General features: G+C 38.1%; 1 protein-coding gene across 4 annotated transcripts; it reads left to right on the top strand.

Moving 5' to 3' along the window:
- Window positions 1-5,726: 5,726 nt before the first annotated feature.
- Window positions 5,727-17,149, top strand: LOC121239908. Of its 4 annotated transcripts, none has more exons than XM_041137280.1 (4): window positions 5,727-5,891; window positions 6,083-6,172; window positions 14,212-14,330; window positions 16,919-17,149. In XM_041137280.1, the coding sequence occupies exons 2-4, from the start codon at window positions 6,085-6,087 to the stop codon at window positions 17,030-17,032; spliced, it is 321 nt and encodes a 106-aa protein (XP_040993214.1). In that variant the 5' UTR covers window positions 5,727-5,891; window positions 6,083-6,084; the 3' UTR covers window positions 17,033-17,149. The 4 variants fall into 4 exon arrangements, with proteins under 4 accessions (XP_040993214.1, XP_040993217.1, XP_040993216.1 ...); XM_041137283.1 differs by having other exon boundaries at window positions 5,728-5,891; window positions 6,078-6,172; window positions 14,218-14,330; XM_041137282.1 differs by having other exon boundaries at window positions 5,731-5,891; window positions 14,218-14,330.
- The last annotated feature ends 213 nt before the right edge of the window (window positions 17,150-17,362 follow it).

The following is a 17,362-nucleotide window of genomic DNA, read 5'->3' as shown; positions in this document are numbered from 1 at the left end:
ATTTGTCTCTTTTCTCTATACTTGGTCTAATGTCTCCATCAATATCTTGGTCTTTCTGTACTTTTTTTTTTTAAAACTTGTGTGGTGTACTACATACAGCAGCAACATATAAATATATTGGAATTTCGTGTGATTTTCTTACGAGTTTTGTATTGAAATCTTTAAATTATATTCTAGAGTTTTGTACTGAGCTATATATACTACACTTAATTTGATTGTCTATTGAGCTATCATTGCCTTGTAAATCATATCAGGTTGAGTGAATGATGAGTACATCAAGAGATCATTTTGAGATTTTAGATAGTTGTAATTCTAGCATCGATGAAGTTGAGATAATTGAAGAGGATGATGAGGTTGAACAATATAAGAATATGCCGAAGGAAGGCCATACAATATCATTTTCATATGTGGAGTCGTATGTGAGGCTAGAGTTTGGCGATTTAGAGGATGCACATAGTTGTTATAAAGCCTTATCCAGACGAACTGGTTTTAGCATTCGAACAAATCATACTTGGTTGTCAAACATAGACATATCATTAATTGGTGCAGAGTATATGTTTGAGAGAAGGATCTTGTCATTATAATTCTAAACTTAAAGAGAGAGCAAGACCCAAGGTTGCGGAAACAAAGTGTGGGTGTAAGGCAATGATAACAATAAAGAAGGATTGAGACAAATGAGTTGTGTCCAAGTTTGTACTCCAGCATAATTATGAGCTATTAATACTTAGGAGTATAATTTTGCTTCGTGGGCATATACAAGTGACACCAGCACAAAAAAAAATATGATTGACACACTAAATGAGTTGGGGATACCAATACGAAAAATAATGTCTGTGTTGAGTAAGGAGTCAGGTGGTGATTATAATGTTGATTGTATTGCTAAGAACATTCAGAATTATTTGGACAATCGAATGAGACAACTTCTTGGGAAGGAAGACACACAAAAATTATATGAATACTTTTTGAAAAGTGAACCTAACAATCCAAGTTTTGTATATTCAATCCAAGTTGATGAAGATGGGTTGATGAGGAACTGCTTTTGGGCAGATGCTAGATCAAGAGCCGCATATCAATATTTTGGGGACGTTATTACGTTTGACGTTATGTAATTGACAAATCGCTACAAGATGCCCTTTGTTCCATTCACTGGAGTTAACCATCATCATCAATCTATGATGTTTGGATGTACTTTATTGATAAATGAGACAACCGAGTCTTACACTTGGTTATTGAAAACATGGAAAGAAGCGATGCTTGGTCATGCTCCCTTTACAATAATAATTAATGATGACAAGTCAATGGCTAAGGCCATTGTCGAGATATTGCCCAATACAACTCACAAATTGTGCTCATGACATCTTTTACAAAAAGTTCCTAAACATCTAGCTCATGTTTATAATAAATATCTAAAATTTTAACATGAATGTAACCATTGTATTCATGAGACACTCACTATTGAGGAGTTTGAGTTGGAGTGGACTGATATGTTACTGAAGTACAAGTTGAAAGAAAATAGTTGGTTGTTGAATATTTATACCAGGAGATCAAAGTGGGTGCTGGCTTACTTGAGAAACACATTTTGCACTGGACTGTCTATAACTCAACGAAGTGAGAGTATAAACAAGTTTTTTAAAGACTATGTTCGGTCAAGTATGATTGTAAGTGAATTCGTCTATCAATATGATAAAGTTTTGAATGCCTGTTATCTCAGTGAGAACGAGAAATATGTGAAGACAAAAACATCGAAGCCAATTATGAGAACTTCTTACAGTATTGAAGAGGAAGCGGCCAAGATCTACACAAGAAAATCCTTTTTGATCTTCCAAGATGAGTTATTTAATAGCTAATAGTTCAAGGCATACAAAACACGTGAGGAAGATGGTCGAAAAATTTACTGGGTGGGTATTGCAGGGAAAGAAAAGCCGGCATATGAAGTAACATTTGCTAGGGAGAATAACATTGTTTCCTGTACATGTTGTAAGTTTGAATTTATTGATTTTTTATGCCAGCACAGCCTACATGTTTTGGCAAAAAAAAAAAAAAAAAAAGTATTTTGGACATTGTACTACAATCATATGTTTTGGAGAGGTGGATGATCAATGCAAAAAGTTGCGTGGTGCATGAGATATGGGTCGATAAAGGGCCATTGGAGACAGTCCCAACTACATGAGTTATGAATCATCGTTGAATGAGACATTTTTACTTGGTTGCAGAGATGGGGTCACTATCTATTAAGAAATATGAGTATGCTTCTAGAAGAATATAGAATATTCAACAAGAACTTCAACTGATGAATGATGATGATTGTAACACGAAGGGATGTACGATCAGAGTCAAATAGTCTCTAATTTCTCATTGCAAGATTCACCACATATTGTTTTTAAAGGAAGAGGCCCAAATCATACGACAAAAGAATCCAAAGGAAAATGTACCAATAAAGATACGACGATGCAGCGTTTGTAAACAAGAAGGGCATGTAAGAAACAAATGCTCATTACATAGGTATTTTTTTTTAACTTGGCATTTTTTTTCCTTGGCATGTAAGAAGTGCATTTGCTTTTAACTTGATGAATTTGTTTTTTTGTAGGAATATGCAAGACTCGACAATGTCACAAAATGAAGGGTTCAGAGCATCGTGAGATTTTCATATGCCAGATGATCACTAGACTCATTAAACATTTTATGTTTTTTGGTTATAAAAAAATTCTCAAACTAGATGACTATAAGCCAAGTGATATGAGAGATGGCTATGGTTGTGTGAGCCTTATGGGTTCTGCCTATGGATATCCTAGTACTCTGTTTGCCACTTTCTTCTTACCATTTTGGATTGTATACTTTGTGTTTTTGGATGATAAAGTTCTTTATATTGCATTGGAATTGTCTTTATTTTTTTTATTCCTAGTTTTATTTATATTTGGGGCCAAGAACACAGATTTGTAAGGTTTTTGTTTGTCATGCATGCGAGTTTAAACTTGTATAAAAACATTGCTATTTAACCGTGTGTCAAAACTTATGCAACAGTATGTCTGCACTTTGACCATGCGTTGGAGGCAAGTGTGTAATTATATAGTTTTGTAGGCAAAACTTATACATCACCAATGGATTTATGCTTTGTTTTCATCTCTATAAAATTGTAATTATATATGTAATTATAAATTTTTGGACTCCCTTGTTTTCATCTCAATTTATGCAGCCGAGGGATGTAATTACATGATCCAATGTAATTACTCTGTTTACACCATTTTCTTCTTACCATTAGGGTTATAGATCTATCCATTCCTTTGTCTAATATAAGCAACAGTTTTTTGGCAATTATTTCTTGTATAAAATAAGGACATGTTCCATGCATAATGGATAATTATGATCTACAATAGCATAAAACACAATATAAGAACGATTTACATTATCATTACAGATTTACATTAAACGTTTTAGAGTAGCATTAAACGATTTACATTATCATTAACTTTAAAAAATTTTAAACTAACCAATAACGTAATAAATAAAACCCAAGATGCAATCAAAGCACTTTTGTACTTCTTCTTCATTGATTGTAATTTTGCATCTTCTATTCTTGCACGATCATATGCTATCATTTCATTCTTTCATTGTGCAAATTCTGAGGCTCACTTATAACAATCCAGTTGTTCCATTGCAAGGTCAACTCATTTAAAAAATCCACACTGGTTTTGAGCCTTGGAATATGAGCAATTCAAAAATCGCCGACCAAAAATTTTGGGGTTGTTCGACATCCGCAGTTCAGAGGGAATGCCACAATAACATAGTGGATTTCGTCCCGACATGATTTCATCTTTTGCCCTCATAGAACGTAAACTAGATATGGTGTCTCCGCCACTACTTTCTATATTTCTGGAAACAAATATAAAAACAAATAGTCAACAAACATCAACAAGTTGATCCATCACTATCTACAAGTTGATCCATCAAAATAAGCAGTAAACAAACACATGGTGTAAGAGGCATTTTTACAAACACAAGGTGTACAATTTTATACCCGACCAACTACTTTGAGTTTTTCTCATCTACAAACTTATTGCAAAAACCATAAGTCAAAAGCTACAACCATATGATCATCCTCATCTTATAAAAGACAACAACCACAACAAAATATGCACACAATTGCAGCATTAAAGTCTGGACCCACCTTGATGTTATTCAACACAAACATATATATATATATATATATATATATATAGGACCATTTGACCTGGTATATTTTATACAAATGAACTTTGCTCCATACATGCTATTCTATATCTTATTTCAACTAGATTCACAATAATTCTTTCAAGCAATCCACATGAATTTTGAATTTTATTTATTTGTGACATATATTCACTATTTTTTCAAATATAAACTACTCATAGAAAAGTGAATTTTGCAAGTCCAAACATGTCATAGGTTTGCTAAAGTCCAAACATGCACAAACAGATCAATAAATTGATACCACTTTATGCTATCTCAAGTATCTTCAACCCACCCTATCCATTTGTCAAATAAGAGTACATCAGGTTTATTTAACTGAATGATAACATAGAATGCATAAGAAGGTGTACAAAGAAGCAGGTGTGGATTCATCAAATAACTAAAGGATTTAAGAGATCACATCTACTTGCCATAGGTTGCATGTTTTATCAAATAGCATTCATAAGAGTTTTATCAAACAATCTAATTGAGACAATGTTATTTATTAGTATAATTGCACGGTTTAGAATGTTTCAGTTGCCATTCTCCTTAAAAATTAAAAATTAAAAATCAATCTGATTCAAAAATATATTCGGAATATATAGAGATCCCCACAAGAAAATGCATAAATCAAAATGCAAAATCTTCAAATAGCACAAGAAAGAGATCCCAACAAGAAAATGGATAAAACGAACCCTAGAATCGCATAAATCCAACAGAAAATGGTATGGAAAACTTACCCACTCAAGGAGAAGACTGCACGAGAGAGAATGGGTGGTGAGATCGGCACCGCGAAAGTGAGGGGGTGGGGAAAAGGCATTGCGTGAGAGGGAGGGGTGGGGAAAAGGCGCTGGGGAAAAGGCGCTGCGCGAGAGGGAGGAGGTGGAGAAATTGGTTGCGTGAGATGAGTTGATTTCGTTGGAATCGTGTTAGATGACGAACGAAAGGGGGTTGGGGCTACGAATGGAAGTAGCGAACTTTTTAAAAAGGGAGTTGCGATTGGAAGGGGAGATGAAGGATTCTGAAAGGTTGGGTGTACGTGTTTGGAGGCTGCACCTCCTACGTGGCCAATAGTTATTAGTTGGTATGAAAATGAGTTTTATACCCAACTGACCTTAAGTTTTTCCCTTTATTGAATTTTGAAAAAATAGAGAAAAAGTTGAATAAAAATATTATAAAATTAAAAACTGTTTGAATATAATTTTTGAATATAATTTTTATTTTAAAATTTGAAAAGTTGTATTAATTTTTATATTTTGTTTTTAAGTTTGTAAAAATTGTAATGATTAGATGAAAAATTTAAAATAAAAAAATATTTTATATTTAAATAATATTTAAAAAGAAATTGTGAGAAATTTTAAAAATTTTTTATCTCATCTAATTATCCGAACAACGTTGTCATTTAACTCTTTTTTAAAATTTAGGGACCGAGAAAAACTTGAGGAAAAAAATGATGATAATAAAGCTCGGGCACAGAGGTACATGCATATATATAGATATGAAGCTTGGGCCAGGACCAAACTTGTGTGCTGGATCATGGGAAGGCGCCCATTGGACTGTTAAATTAGAAACACAGATTTTGAGGCAACCAACTACGTCCCTATTGATAAACCCTCGTGTCTCAGCGTCAGAGCTTCAATGGCTTCCACTCTTATGATCCGAGTCTGACTCCAATCCTGCGAAAGGTATATATAATCTCTAACAGTTCTTATTTTCCTTCATTTTCTATCTATATTCAGTTTTAGATTGTTTGGTTTCTGGGAAAGCTTAGACAAAATTGATGAAGGCTTGGATGAAGTTTGAATTCGGTCGGTTTGCTAGAGATTTTTTTATTTAATGGTCGAAAACCGTAACTCTAACTCATAACTTAGCACAGATATGTCTTCGGAGACCGGGGCCTCATCGGGTCCGACGACCCGACGCTTATCCTGCACCACCTGCTTCGACGCCCTCTGGTTTTGCTACTGTATGCGCTTTCCTTTCGATCCTCCTCTTCCTTTGCATTTTTCGATTTCCATTCCTCATTCCTATCCTGCATTACAATCCAATTGCATTGTCCAGAACATTCTAAAACTGAAATCTTGTGTATAGAAGATCATCTGCCATATATTGTATATATCTCACACACGCACACACATAGAGAGAGAAATTTTTTTCTTTTTTATAAGTAAAAAATAATATTATTGATATGAATGAAATAGGTATAGGCCATGTACACAAGAAGTATACAGAAGAATACCTAAAAAAAACATTCTAAGTACGAGAAATTAAAGACAAGAAATCATGGACATTGTCCCTGTTTAATACAATAACGGAAAACCAAAGCAGTAAGGTGTCGAGAAAGAACTTCTTCAGCTCAATTAATGAGCGTTCCTTATCTTCAAAGCAGCGTGCATTCATTTCCGACCAAATACACCACATGATGCACAACGAGATCATCTTCCACACTGCTGCCACTTGCTGACAGCCTTGCATCTTCCTCCAACAACCTAACAAATTCACCACCCTCAAAGGCATAACCCAAGCAACATCAACCCTTGAAAGATCTCATCCCACAACACCCTTGTTTCTTCACAATGTAGTAAGAGATGGTCTACAGATTCTCCATTCTTCTTACACATGCAATACCAATTCATCACTACACATCCTCTCTTCCGCAAATTGTCCGTAGTCAAGATCTTCCCAAGAACGGCATTCCATACAAAAAAGGCTACTTTAAAAGGCACACAAGGCCTCCAAATATTTTTCCAGGGAAATGGATTATGTTCCTGTGTAACCAAAATGTTATAATACACCTTAACAGTACATTTTTTGTGCTTACTAGACTTCCACTTCAAACTGTCACACTGTGCTAGAGGAGTCCCCATGGAATATAATAGACTGAAAAAAATCTGAGACAATAGATAATTCCCAATCATGAAAATCCATATTAAAAAGAATATTCTATTGATGAGAACCATGAACAAATGGCCGTATATCCGCCACTGAGGCCTCCCTATTAGCTGCAATATGATAGAGAGCCGGAAAAATCCTTTCCAATGCGTGATCACCACACCACACGTCCCGCCAGAAACTGATACGACTACCCTCACCGGCTACAAAACGAATATGTTTTTCGAAACAAGGCCAGCCTTTCCTTATAAACTTTCACAAACCCACTCCATATCCCCTCTCATTTCATTGGAACACCAACCACCCCAAGTAACACCATATCTAGCGTCTATAATCTCCTTCCACAATGATCCTTCCTCCAATAGAGCTTTATTAAAAGTTTTCAAATTACATACTCCCAACTCCCCATAAACAACTGGGGCATATACTGTCTTCCAACTAATCAGATGAAACTTCTTCTCCTCTCCCAAACCCCCCATAAGAATGTCTTAAAGAGTTTCTTGATCCTATTCACCACCCCTGCAGGCATAGGAAACAGAGATAAGAAATATGTGGGGAGGTTAGTAAGGGTGCTCTTGATAAGAGTGAGACGACCCCCTTTCGATAAATACACCCGTTTCCAACCAGCCAACCTTTTCTCTATCTTTTCCACCACCCCATCCCATATAGCTCTAGCCTTGAAAGTTGCTCCCGACGAAAGACCCAAATATTTCATTGGTAAAGAAGACACCTTACAATCCAAAAAACTTGCTAAACTAAGGATATTTGAGACCTCACCCACCGGAACCATCTCGGACTTACCAAGATTCACTTTAAGCCCTGACATTGCTTCAAAGCAAAGTAGCAATGCTCGTAAGGTTTGGATCTGGCTATTATCCGCTTCACAAAAGATTAAGGTGTCATCTGCAAAAAGAAGGTGTGAAATGGTAATAGGGCCATCAGACCCACTGCCCACCTGAAAACCAGATAAGAAACCTCCACCAATAGCGGCCTGCACCATCAGACTTAAAGCCTCCATAATTATAACAAACAAAAGAGGAGAAAGAGGATCTCCCTGCTGTAATCCTTGGGAACTATCAAAGAAACCAGCTGGTGTACCATTAACTAGAACTGAAAACCGGGTGGTTGAAATCTAATGACGCATCGGGGAAATCCACCTATTCCCAAAACCACACCTCTCAAGCAGGTATAAGAGGAATTCCCAGTTGATATGATCATATGCATTTTCCATGTCAAGCTTGTAAAGAATCCCTGAACCTCCCTCCCGCAGTCTATGATCCAAGCATTCATGTGCGATAAGCACCGAATCAAGGATTTGTCTCCCACGGATAAATGCGTTTTGAGGCTTGGAGCTAATATGTTCTAGCATAGGGCTTAACCTGTTAGCTAGAACCTTCGAAATAATCTTATAAACACTACTAACAGGCTTATAGGGCGGAAATCCTCAATATTCGAAGCCCCATGTTTCTTAGGAATGAGCACAATGAATGTTGCATTAAGGGATTTTTTAAACTTTTGAAAAGAGTGAAATTCACTAAAGACTTGCAAAACATCAACTTTTACTATGTCCCAACAAGTTTAAAAGAAACCCATAGAAAACACATCCGGGCCTGTGCTTTATCCTTGGCCATCCCAGAGATAACCTTGTAGATCTCTTCTTCATCAAAAGGTCTCTCCAATACACTCACACTCTGAGAGTCAATAGCTTCAAAAGGCAATGCATCGAGCTTTGGCCTCCAAGAAACCGTTTCTGAGAGAAGGGTCTCATAATAGTGCACAATATGGTTTTCTAGCTTAGGGGAGAAGATAGCACCTGAGAACCTGAATGTAGAGACTCAATAATGTTGTTGCGAATTGGCCACTTTATGAAAGAATTTCGTGCACTTATCACCTTCTTTCAACCAAAGGGCCCTAGATTTTTGGCGCCATGAAATCTCTTCCGACAACAAAATTCTTTCCAAATTTGCCATAACCGTACCCTTCCTCGATAACACTTCCTTCGAATTATCTCCCAATATTTCTTTGCCCTCTAGCTCCTACAATTCCTCCAACAGTGTTGACTTTTGATCATCGATATGGCCAAAAACTTCCAAGTTCCACTTCTTCAAATGTTGTTTCAATGCCTTCAGCTTGCCTGCAAGAATAAAACTTGGAGTACCAATAAAATGATACGATGACCACCAAGTACTCACCATCTCTACGAATTCATTCGATGTTAGCCACATGTTTTCAAACTTGAAGTACCGGCGACCCCTGCGAATGCCCCCACAATCTAGTAATATAGGAAAATGATCTGAGCTGATTCGGGCTAACCGTTTCTGACTGACTTCCGGATAGTGGGCTTCCCACAAAGGAGAGATGAGGAATCTGTCCAATTTTGACCACACTCGACCATTTGACCAAGTGTACTCCCCCCTTACCAGGGGAGATCCATGAGATCCAGATAAAACTCAGAGAACTCCTCCATAGCCACAGTGTTCCGATAATGCCTTGATCGCTCGCTTGGAAAGCGAGTAATGTTAAAATCACTCCCCATGCACCACAGCACATCCCATAGTGAGTATATGCCTGACAACTCCTCCCACAACCTTCTCCTCTCCCTATCCACATTAGGACCATAGGAGCCTACAAATGCCCATTCCCATCCGTCATCCACATTTTTAAATAAGGTCGCCACCGAGAAATCTCCAATACACTCCTCAATCACCTCAACCACTCTTTTATCCCACGTTAATAATACACCACCTGAGGCTCCCCAAGAGGCTAAATAAGACCAACCCACATACGAGCACCCCCATAAACTCCGCACAATTCTTCTATTAATAAAACGTAGTTTTGTTTCTTGGAAACACACCACATCACCCTTCCACATTCGCAATAAAGATTTGATACAAAGGCATTTATTGTGATCATTAAGCCCCCATACATTCCAAGATAAAATCTTAGGCTTCATTTGGACATTGATTGCCCTTCCCTTTCGATCTCTCCCTTCCGCCACTCCCTTCCTTTTCATCGTAATTGATGGAACGAGTTAACCTTTCAAGTTCCCTATCCCGCTTTGTGGCTGACTTCGAATGGCTATCTTCAAGTGCCTCAAGAAAGGCCTTGAATTGTTCTTCATAACCTCCAAAAGAGATCCCAATAACAGCTTGTAATTTCTCTACCTTCTTAAACACCCAGCTTGACGGACTACTCCCGTATTTAGAACTGGGAGGAAGAGTACACAAAGGGGTTAAAACAGCCCCCTCCCCACCAATTATTGTCAAACAGAGCCAATTGCATGTTTGAGTCTGAACCTGAAGCACTAGTTACAACAGATTCACTAGGTACCACAAGAGTTTCAGAAAGTCCCATCCCAACTTCAAAATCACCTCCCACATAATCCCCCAACTTTTTTCCATAAAAAAAACCCATCTCCCGCGGAAAAAAACTTCTCAGAGAGCCCAAATCCTTCACTGGAATCGAACACCCATACTTCGGCGTGACAAACGGCACAAGAAAGTTAGTGGAACCTCCGACTACCACACTCGACTGCTTCTGTGCCGATTCCGAGGACAAAATGTCCTTCTTGATGCTACACAAACTAACCTCAGAAGACTTTCATCATGAAAATTGGTCTCTGACAGCTACTGGCTCACTCTCCAAGCCCCCAGACCTCGCCGGTAAACCTATCCCCAACGACGACAACCCCTCCTCGCACATCGGCTTCTGCGCATCTTCCGATGAGATGAGGGTCTCACGGGATTTGTAATGACAGGTTCCTTAAAACTTGTCGACACGACCACCGATGTCTCGGACTTCGCCGGCAAGTCCGCTACCACCGGCGTCGATCTCTGGGCCACCACCAACGGTGGAAAACTAGGCTTCGATGATGATGGGACCTCGCCTAAGTCTCTGCATCTCCATACGGGATTTACTGTTTGGGCCCGAGGTTGAGTCTGAGCCAGGGACTGGGCCTGGGCCAGGGCCAGAGGGATCGGGAGATCCTGTTGCCCCAAATGGGCCAGTGGTTGGGCCTGAGCCGAGGCCCCTTGCTGACTCCCGTATGAAACCGATCCCTTCCCCTTAAAACCCACATTACATAGTTCACTATGTGGGCCTATTTCCTGACCCAACTCCATACCCCACTTTAACCCCTCCTCCACGCATCGTTTCACATGAGCCAAGTTAATGTGCAAAATATCCACTTGTTTTTCCATATCAACCACTGTGTGCAACAAATTTTCCATATCCAACCCCGACATGCACTTGCCAGTGCCATTCCCATTGCCGTGCTGCACCTTCACCACTATTGTCCTTTCTGCAAATTTTGGCTTTTGTGACAAGGCCTCCCTGTACGAAGAGAAACCAAGGTGCCCCTGTTCCTGCTCCTGCGACGAAGAAGAAAACAACCATGGACAACTTCCTCTATTATTCCCCCCAAAACAGAGGATGTATTAGCAAGTTCCTTCAACATATCCCCAAAATTTCTCCAACCTACCCCCATTCTCCCTTCCGGAATTACTACTAAACAACGCCTCTTCTCTTTACTAAACTCCGATAATGAAAAAAAATTCCCAAACGCGTTATGTAGTCTCTGCATCACCAAGACCTGATCCCCAACTCTTCTCTTTCTAAGGAACACATAGGAATCCCCACAGGCTATACCTTCCTTCACCATGATAGCCAACCAACCCAAAGCTTCTTGATCAATGATGATGTATTTCACAATGCGACAACTACTCTCCGTGATTTTCCACCATCTTTCATTAAGCTTTTTGAACTCAAAACACTTTTGATCAATGATAACATTCCTATTCGAACCCATCTCGACATGACTATGCATAAAATGCAGTAGAAAAAGAACTAGACACCACGGAATATTTCCACCATACACAGAAAATTACCAATGGCAAAAAGAAAAAAAAAACATTTTTTCTCAAGTGTACGGAGAGAAAAAAACTTTGGAGAGGAGAGAGAGAGAAAATCAATCAGCTTCTTTTAACACTAGTTCTACCCTACAATAGTACCATAGCAAACTTAACTACTTATCTTTGCTATTAGAACAATGGACCTCACGCACCTATCCTGCAAAAAAGAAAATAGGCCAGCAGAGCTTGCCAACAATGGTTGGTGGGGGGAAGGCTTCAACACTCAAGTTAGATTGAATTGTTTATTTTTAGCAAATTGAATCAATGTAAAATGTCTAGAGAGATTTTTTGAGACTGAGACTTCCTTTTTATAGTCCTTGGCATTTACCAGGTGTCTTCCCCAATGATCTGTATTTGGTGGGACGCTGTCTGTTTTCTGCTTGCCTTTAGCAGCTTCACCATTCTACTTCCTGTCACCCTGATATCACGGCGCCCCCTCAAACATGTCGTATGCCATTTCCGAGGCTATATGATGATGGTGGGCCTATAAAGGGCAAGTGCAAGCCATCTGCTAAGAAAGAGGCTTCCCTGGGCCTCTGGAGGCTTTTCCTATCTACATAGTCATTCCTCCTTTGGTTTTTGGGCCACATCTCTTCAGCCGTGGGCTCATAGTTGCTCAGGGCCTCTGAGCCCAGGACCCATACAATTGCCATGAGAAAAACATTATCTGATTCGTATTCCAATAAAAGAAATTAATATAGATACCATAATCATTGGTGCTTTTTGGGATTTCTTATTGTTATATTCTTTTTATTATTGGTTTTTTTATGGGCATATTCTTTTTTTTATTGGGATGTGCCTTGAGCCATAGAGTATTAATTTGGAGAGCTATCTAAATCTCAAGTCTATTGTGTTCAATGTTCTTTCATTTGTTTGCTTTGAATGATTTGTTCTGGGAGAATCCCTTGGGGTAGGGTCAAGTGGTAAGGCTTTGATCTTGGGGGTATAATTCTCTTAGGTCTAAAATCCAAACCCTTAGCTACAAATAAACTCTATGGGTCACGTCCCATTGTTGAAAAGCTGATGATTTACTTGATCCGTGTGATGTGGGCATATTATACAGGTCCGGTCCAAGGTTCAACACGTCATGGGTGTAAACAATCCTTTGGGGCCACACCCCCTAGTGAAAAACTAGTGATTTAATCAGTTCCGTGTAGGGAAACTTCTGAGGGTGCGGTGCACTGGACTGAAGTTTACTTTGCAGGGGTGGATCCGAAGGGTCTTGCCTTGGAGAGGTTCCTCGACATTAAAAAAAAAAAAATATATATATATATATATATATATATACAGGTCCAGGGTTTAACCCGGGAAAAGTCATGTTTTGTTTTCATGGTCCTAGGGCTTTTGTCATCAATAGAATATTTGTTTCGAGTGAAGGGAATTGCTGCACCATTGAGCATTAAGATTAATTATCTCTTTATTTTTTATATAAATCTGAAATTGTATTTTCCTTGAAATTTTCTGAAATGAGTAATTCTTCTCGCATTTGTATTTTTCTTCTTATTCACCCAACTATTTTGGTTTTTCTCTCTTATGTGGTTGATGTGTTCATTGTGTTGTTGTACAATTCCTTTGCATCCTTCTTCCTTACTTGTATATGGAGATTGTTGTTTGCAATATGTTTAACCCCACTCACCATATTTTTTTTATTGTCTGTTGGCCTTTCATTCATTTATATGTTTCCTACTTTACCTTAATCATGTCATTTTCCCTGATTTGTAACGGGTTTGCTTCTAGATGGCCATTTTTTTAGTTATTGCCTTTCCATTTTCAAGAAATCTGTCCCTTATATGTTCAACCATTTAAATTCACACATCTTTAGTTTCTTCAGGATTTTCTCATGGTACATCTGCAGCATTCTTTATTTCCCTCTATGCTTTTCCTTTTAACAAATGCTACTAAATTTAAGCTTTTCTGGACTCCCGATTTACTTCTTGGCATGTATATCTTCTTGTTATAATGCACTCATCTTAAGAGTTATTGCCACTATTTAATGTCATGGGCTTTTGCTCTTCTCTTGGGTTAGGTTGTGATTCTTGCTTGTTTACATTCTACTTGACTCCAAAATGTTCAATTGTCATCCTCTTTTCTGAAGCACAAGTTTACTGTTCAATTGTAATCCCTTACTTCCATTTATGCCTTCTGATGTTCTTTTGTTTATAGAAACATATTATGAATTTGATAGGAATTTATGTTATGGCAGCACCAGTTCATCAGATGCAGCAGTATTATAGGCTTGGCGTCCTTGATAACTGTTCAGAGAAATGGAATGCTGTTTTGGATTGTCTAAATCTTAAGACAAAACGATCTACAGAGGTGCAGGTTTGTTTTTCTAACTTCACTTGCTTGCGGATTCTTAAAAATATTTATGTGCATAACTTCATGCTTGTTAACACAACAGACAACGTCATATCCATTACTAGTTCTTGGCTTCTAGTTAGGTGTACTTGGGCTATGCCAACATTCTTCTATTCTATAACATTTTATTTTACCTATAAAAAAAAACAAAACTGACACTGTCAAGTGCAGGGTTGTAAACCAAATGTTTGCATGAATTTTATCTTCATTATTTTGTTATTAGTTTCATTGTTACAATGAAGTATGTTTTTCCTGTCAGATGTCTTCCATTGTCTCACATGTTTGGTTGATTTTTTAGTATTGTTTATATGTCCTTTCATACTTATCAACAAAAATATGTCTTCTTGTTTTTTCTTGAGTTTTTTTATATCAATCCTTACTCTCTCATCTAAGATGTGGCAGAAAGTGGCAGCACAAAGGACCCAATAGGAGCTGCATCAGGGCTAGAGAAAGTATTTTCATAAAGGGAGTCCCCCTCCCTCTAGTGGAGGGAAAAAAAAATTGGATGCCCTTTGCCCTATGCAGAATTTAATTGGACTATGGAACAATTTGATTATGGTATAAGGTTAAAAGGAAGTCAATGCATGGAAATGGACAAATGATGGCATTCTAGTTCTCTACATATATTTTAGGGAAAAATAAAAAGAGGGAAATGTGATATTTGTAATGAAAAAAATTCAGAATGCAATTATTGTTATATAGTGGAATAAATACTTCTCCTCTGTAGATGGTTAAATGATTCTGTACTCTCCTACTTTAACTAAAGGCTTATAAGTTATAGATATTGATTTCCATGGTTGTGTGGGAGGAGCATCTACCCATTGGGGTGCAGCTTAAGAGGGCGGACTTAGGATGAGTTGTAGACTCGAACATCCTAAGTTCTATTTTGCACTAGTTTTCCTGGATTATCTGATACACAATTCTGGTGGGTGGAGTCATGTATCTGTTAGATCCCAGGGGTGGATTTGAAGGGTCCTACCTTGGAGGTTCGACATCATTGAAAAAATGTTGGGTGGTATAGCTTAATACGTTTTTTCTTTAGAAAGCTTTAATTATGTTTGGAGACGCATTCAAGCATTCTATTATAAATACAGTAATTTGATTGACACAACAAATATAAGACATGTTAACTACATAGATTCTGCAATGCCCTGATACGTTTCATTTGTAATTGAGTTTCAAAGATTAAGAGCTTAGAGATTGTTCTGTTTTTAGACGTCATTGTTCAATTTTTTTATAGGTGTTCTTAGACGTCATTAATACTCACCTGTTATCAGTCTTCATTAGGGTTGACTGTACTCAATATTGAATTTACCCAACCTAACAAATTAGAGCAAGTAATGTGAAATCATAATCATACACGGGAGGAGGGAGGGGTTAAATTTTAGTAGTTTCTTAGTGGGTACTCTAGTGGACACGTTTGTTAACACCCCTGGTACCCTTCAAATTGCTAACGCCTTTGGTACCCTTCAAATTGCCATCTGTCCAATTTTCATGCTTCCCATTTACATAGATTTTTGCAAGGAGGCATGTAGCAGGGGCCCAAGCATCCTTGTGTCCATTGCTGATAGATCTCTCATGTAGTATTAGGTAGGTGGTGTATGGATCCTACATTGTTTGGGAAGGAAAAGTTCTTACTCTTTATAAGGTTCCAATGAAGCTCCAATTGTATCATTGACTAGTCATTTTGGAGTATAAGTCATGTGGTTTGGACTTTCAAATGGTATTAGAGTCAAATTCAGTGGTAATGATGTGTTGTTTTAAATAAAAGGGTAGGAGTTCAAAACTTTACAAATGCAATTTGATTTATTTAATTGTGATACCCCATATGATAAGGATAAGGGTATGTGGTATATAAGATCCCACATTGCTTGAGAAGGAGAAGTAATGCTCTTTATAATGTTCTAATGGGGATCCAATTGTATCATTGACTAGTCCTTTTGGAGTATAGGCTATGTGGTTTGGGCTTTTCATTGGAGCGTTACAAATGGATCAGAGCCTATCCTAACAAGAAATGTGGGACTTGAGTCGTGCACCTACGATGGACTAGCCCGGCAAGGACGTCAGAAATTTAAGGGGGGGTAGATTGTGATACTCCATATGATAAGGATAAGGGTAGGTGCTGTATCCCACATTGCTTGGGACGTTACACTCACTGTGTGAATCCCCACCCCCCCCCCCCCCCCCCCCCCCCTCAAAATTCTTGCCATTTTATGCCCAGAACAGCGTTGTCTTGAATGTGAATACTGAAGGACCCATCCATCTAATACCTCATATTTTCATACTCAATTCGTACCAGGAACTAGTGCATCTTATTGTAAGAGTTTTTAACAACCTCACTTGTAATCATGCTTTTCAGTCGGTGGCAGGTCTTATTCTTTTTTGGTTGGTGGGGGATTTTTCCCCCTTTTTTGAGTAAGGGAATTTGGTTAAATGGGGCACTTAATTTTTTTTTTTTTTTTTTTTGGGTGGTTAGGAAGACTTCAAGTTTATTTTGGTCTATAAATGTCTCTGTACTCATGCATGTAACAAGAAAAACACTCTGAATGCAGGAAATTCTAGAAACTCGTGAGAAAGCCAAGTCCCACATCTGGACTTACCGAACACAAGAAGAAGCATCGTCTAACTGGAAAGAACAATTTGGACATTTGGATGAAATGGAGTGACAGAGATCGAATTCCGGATGCACAATTTTGGTACTCCATTTTTTCAACTATACAATGAATGTCTGGTGATTTGAAAACAAAATGATTTAGATAAGAAAGGGAAGAGACCGATTCTCACAAATCACATTTTCCTAGTTGTCGTTTTTGCTGGTTAAGAATTATATTTACTTATTTGGGCTCAAGAATTGACTAGCTCATGTTAGTTCAAAGTCCCGCCCTTCTTTCAAATAACTCTGGAAATACATGTTCATAATATCTAGAATTGAGCGAAGCGACATGCAGACTCATGCCCGCTTCGCTTAAATGGGGGTGAGCAACTCGATTGTTTGA

The sequence above is a fragment of the Juglans microcarpa x Juglans regia genome, chromosome 7D, assembly GCF_004785595.1.
Source record: "Juglans microcarpa x Juglans regia isolate MS1-56 chromosome 7D, Jm3101_v1.0, whole genome shotgun sequence".
In the NCBI taxonomy this organism is placed as follows: domain Eukaryota; kingdom Viridiplantae; phylum Streptophyta; class Magnoliopsida; order Fagales; family Juglandaceae; genus Juglans; species Juglans microcarpa x Juglans regia.
Note: the sequence above shows the minus strand (reverse complement) of the source record. Positions and strands in the feature narration are given on the sequence as shown.

Bases quoted from the DNA above. Each gene is read 5' to 3' on its own strand.
- LOC121239908 (XM_041137280.1), top strand. From the start codon at position 6,085: ATGTCTTCGGAGACCGGGGCCTCATCGGGTCCGACGACCCGACGCTTA. The intron at 6,173-14,211 runs GTATGCGCTTTC...ATGTTATGGCAG, and splicing joins CGCCCTCTGGTTTTGCTACT to CACCAGTTCATCAGATGCAG. The intron at 14,331-16,918 runs GTTTGTTTTTCT...CTCTGAATGCAG, and splicing joins AACGATCTACAGAGGTGCAG to GAAATTCTAGAAACTCGTGA.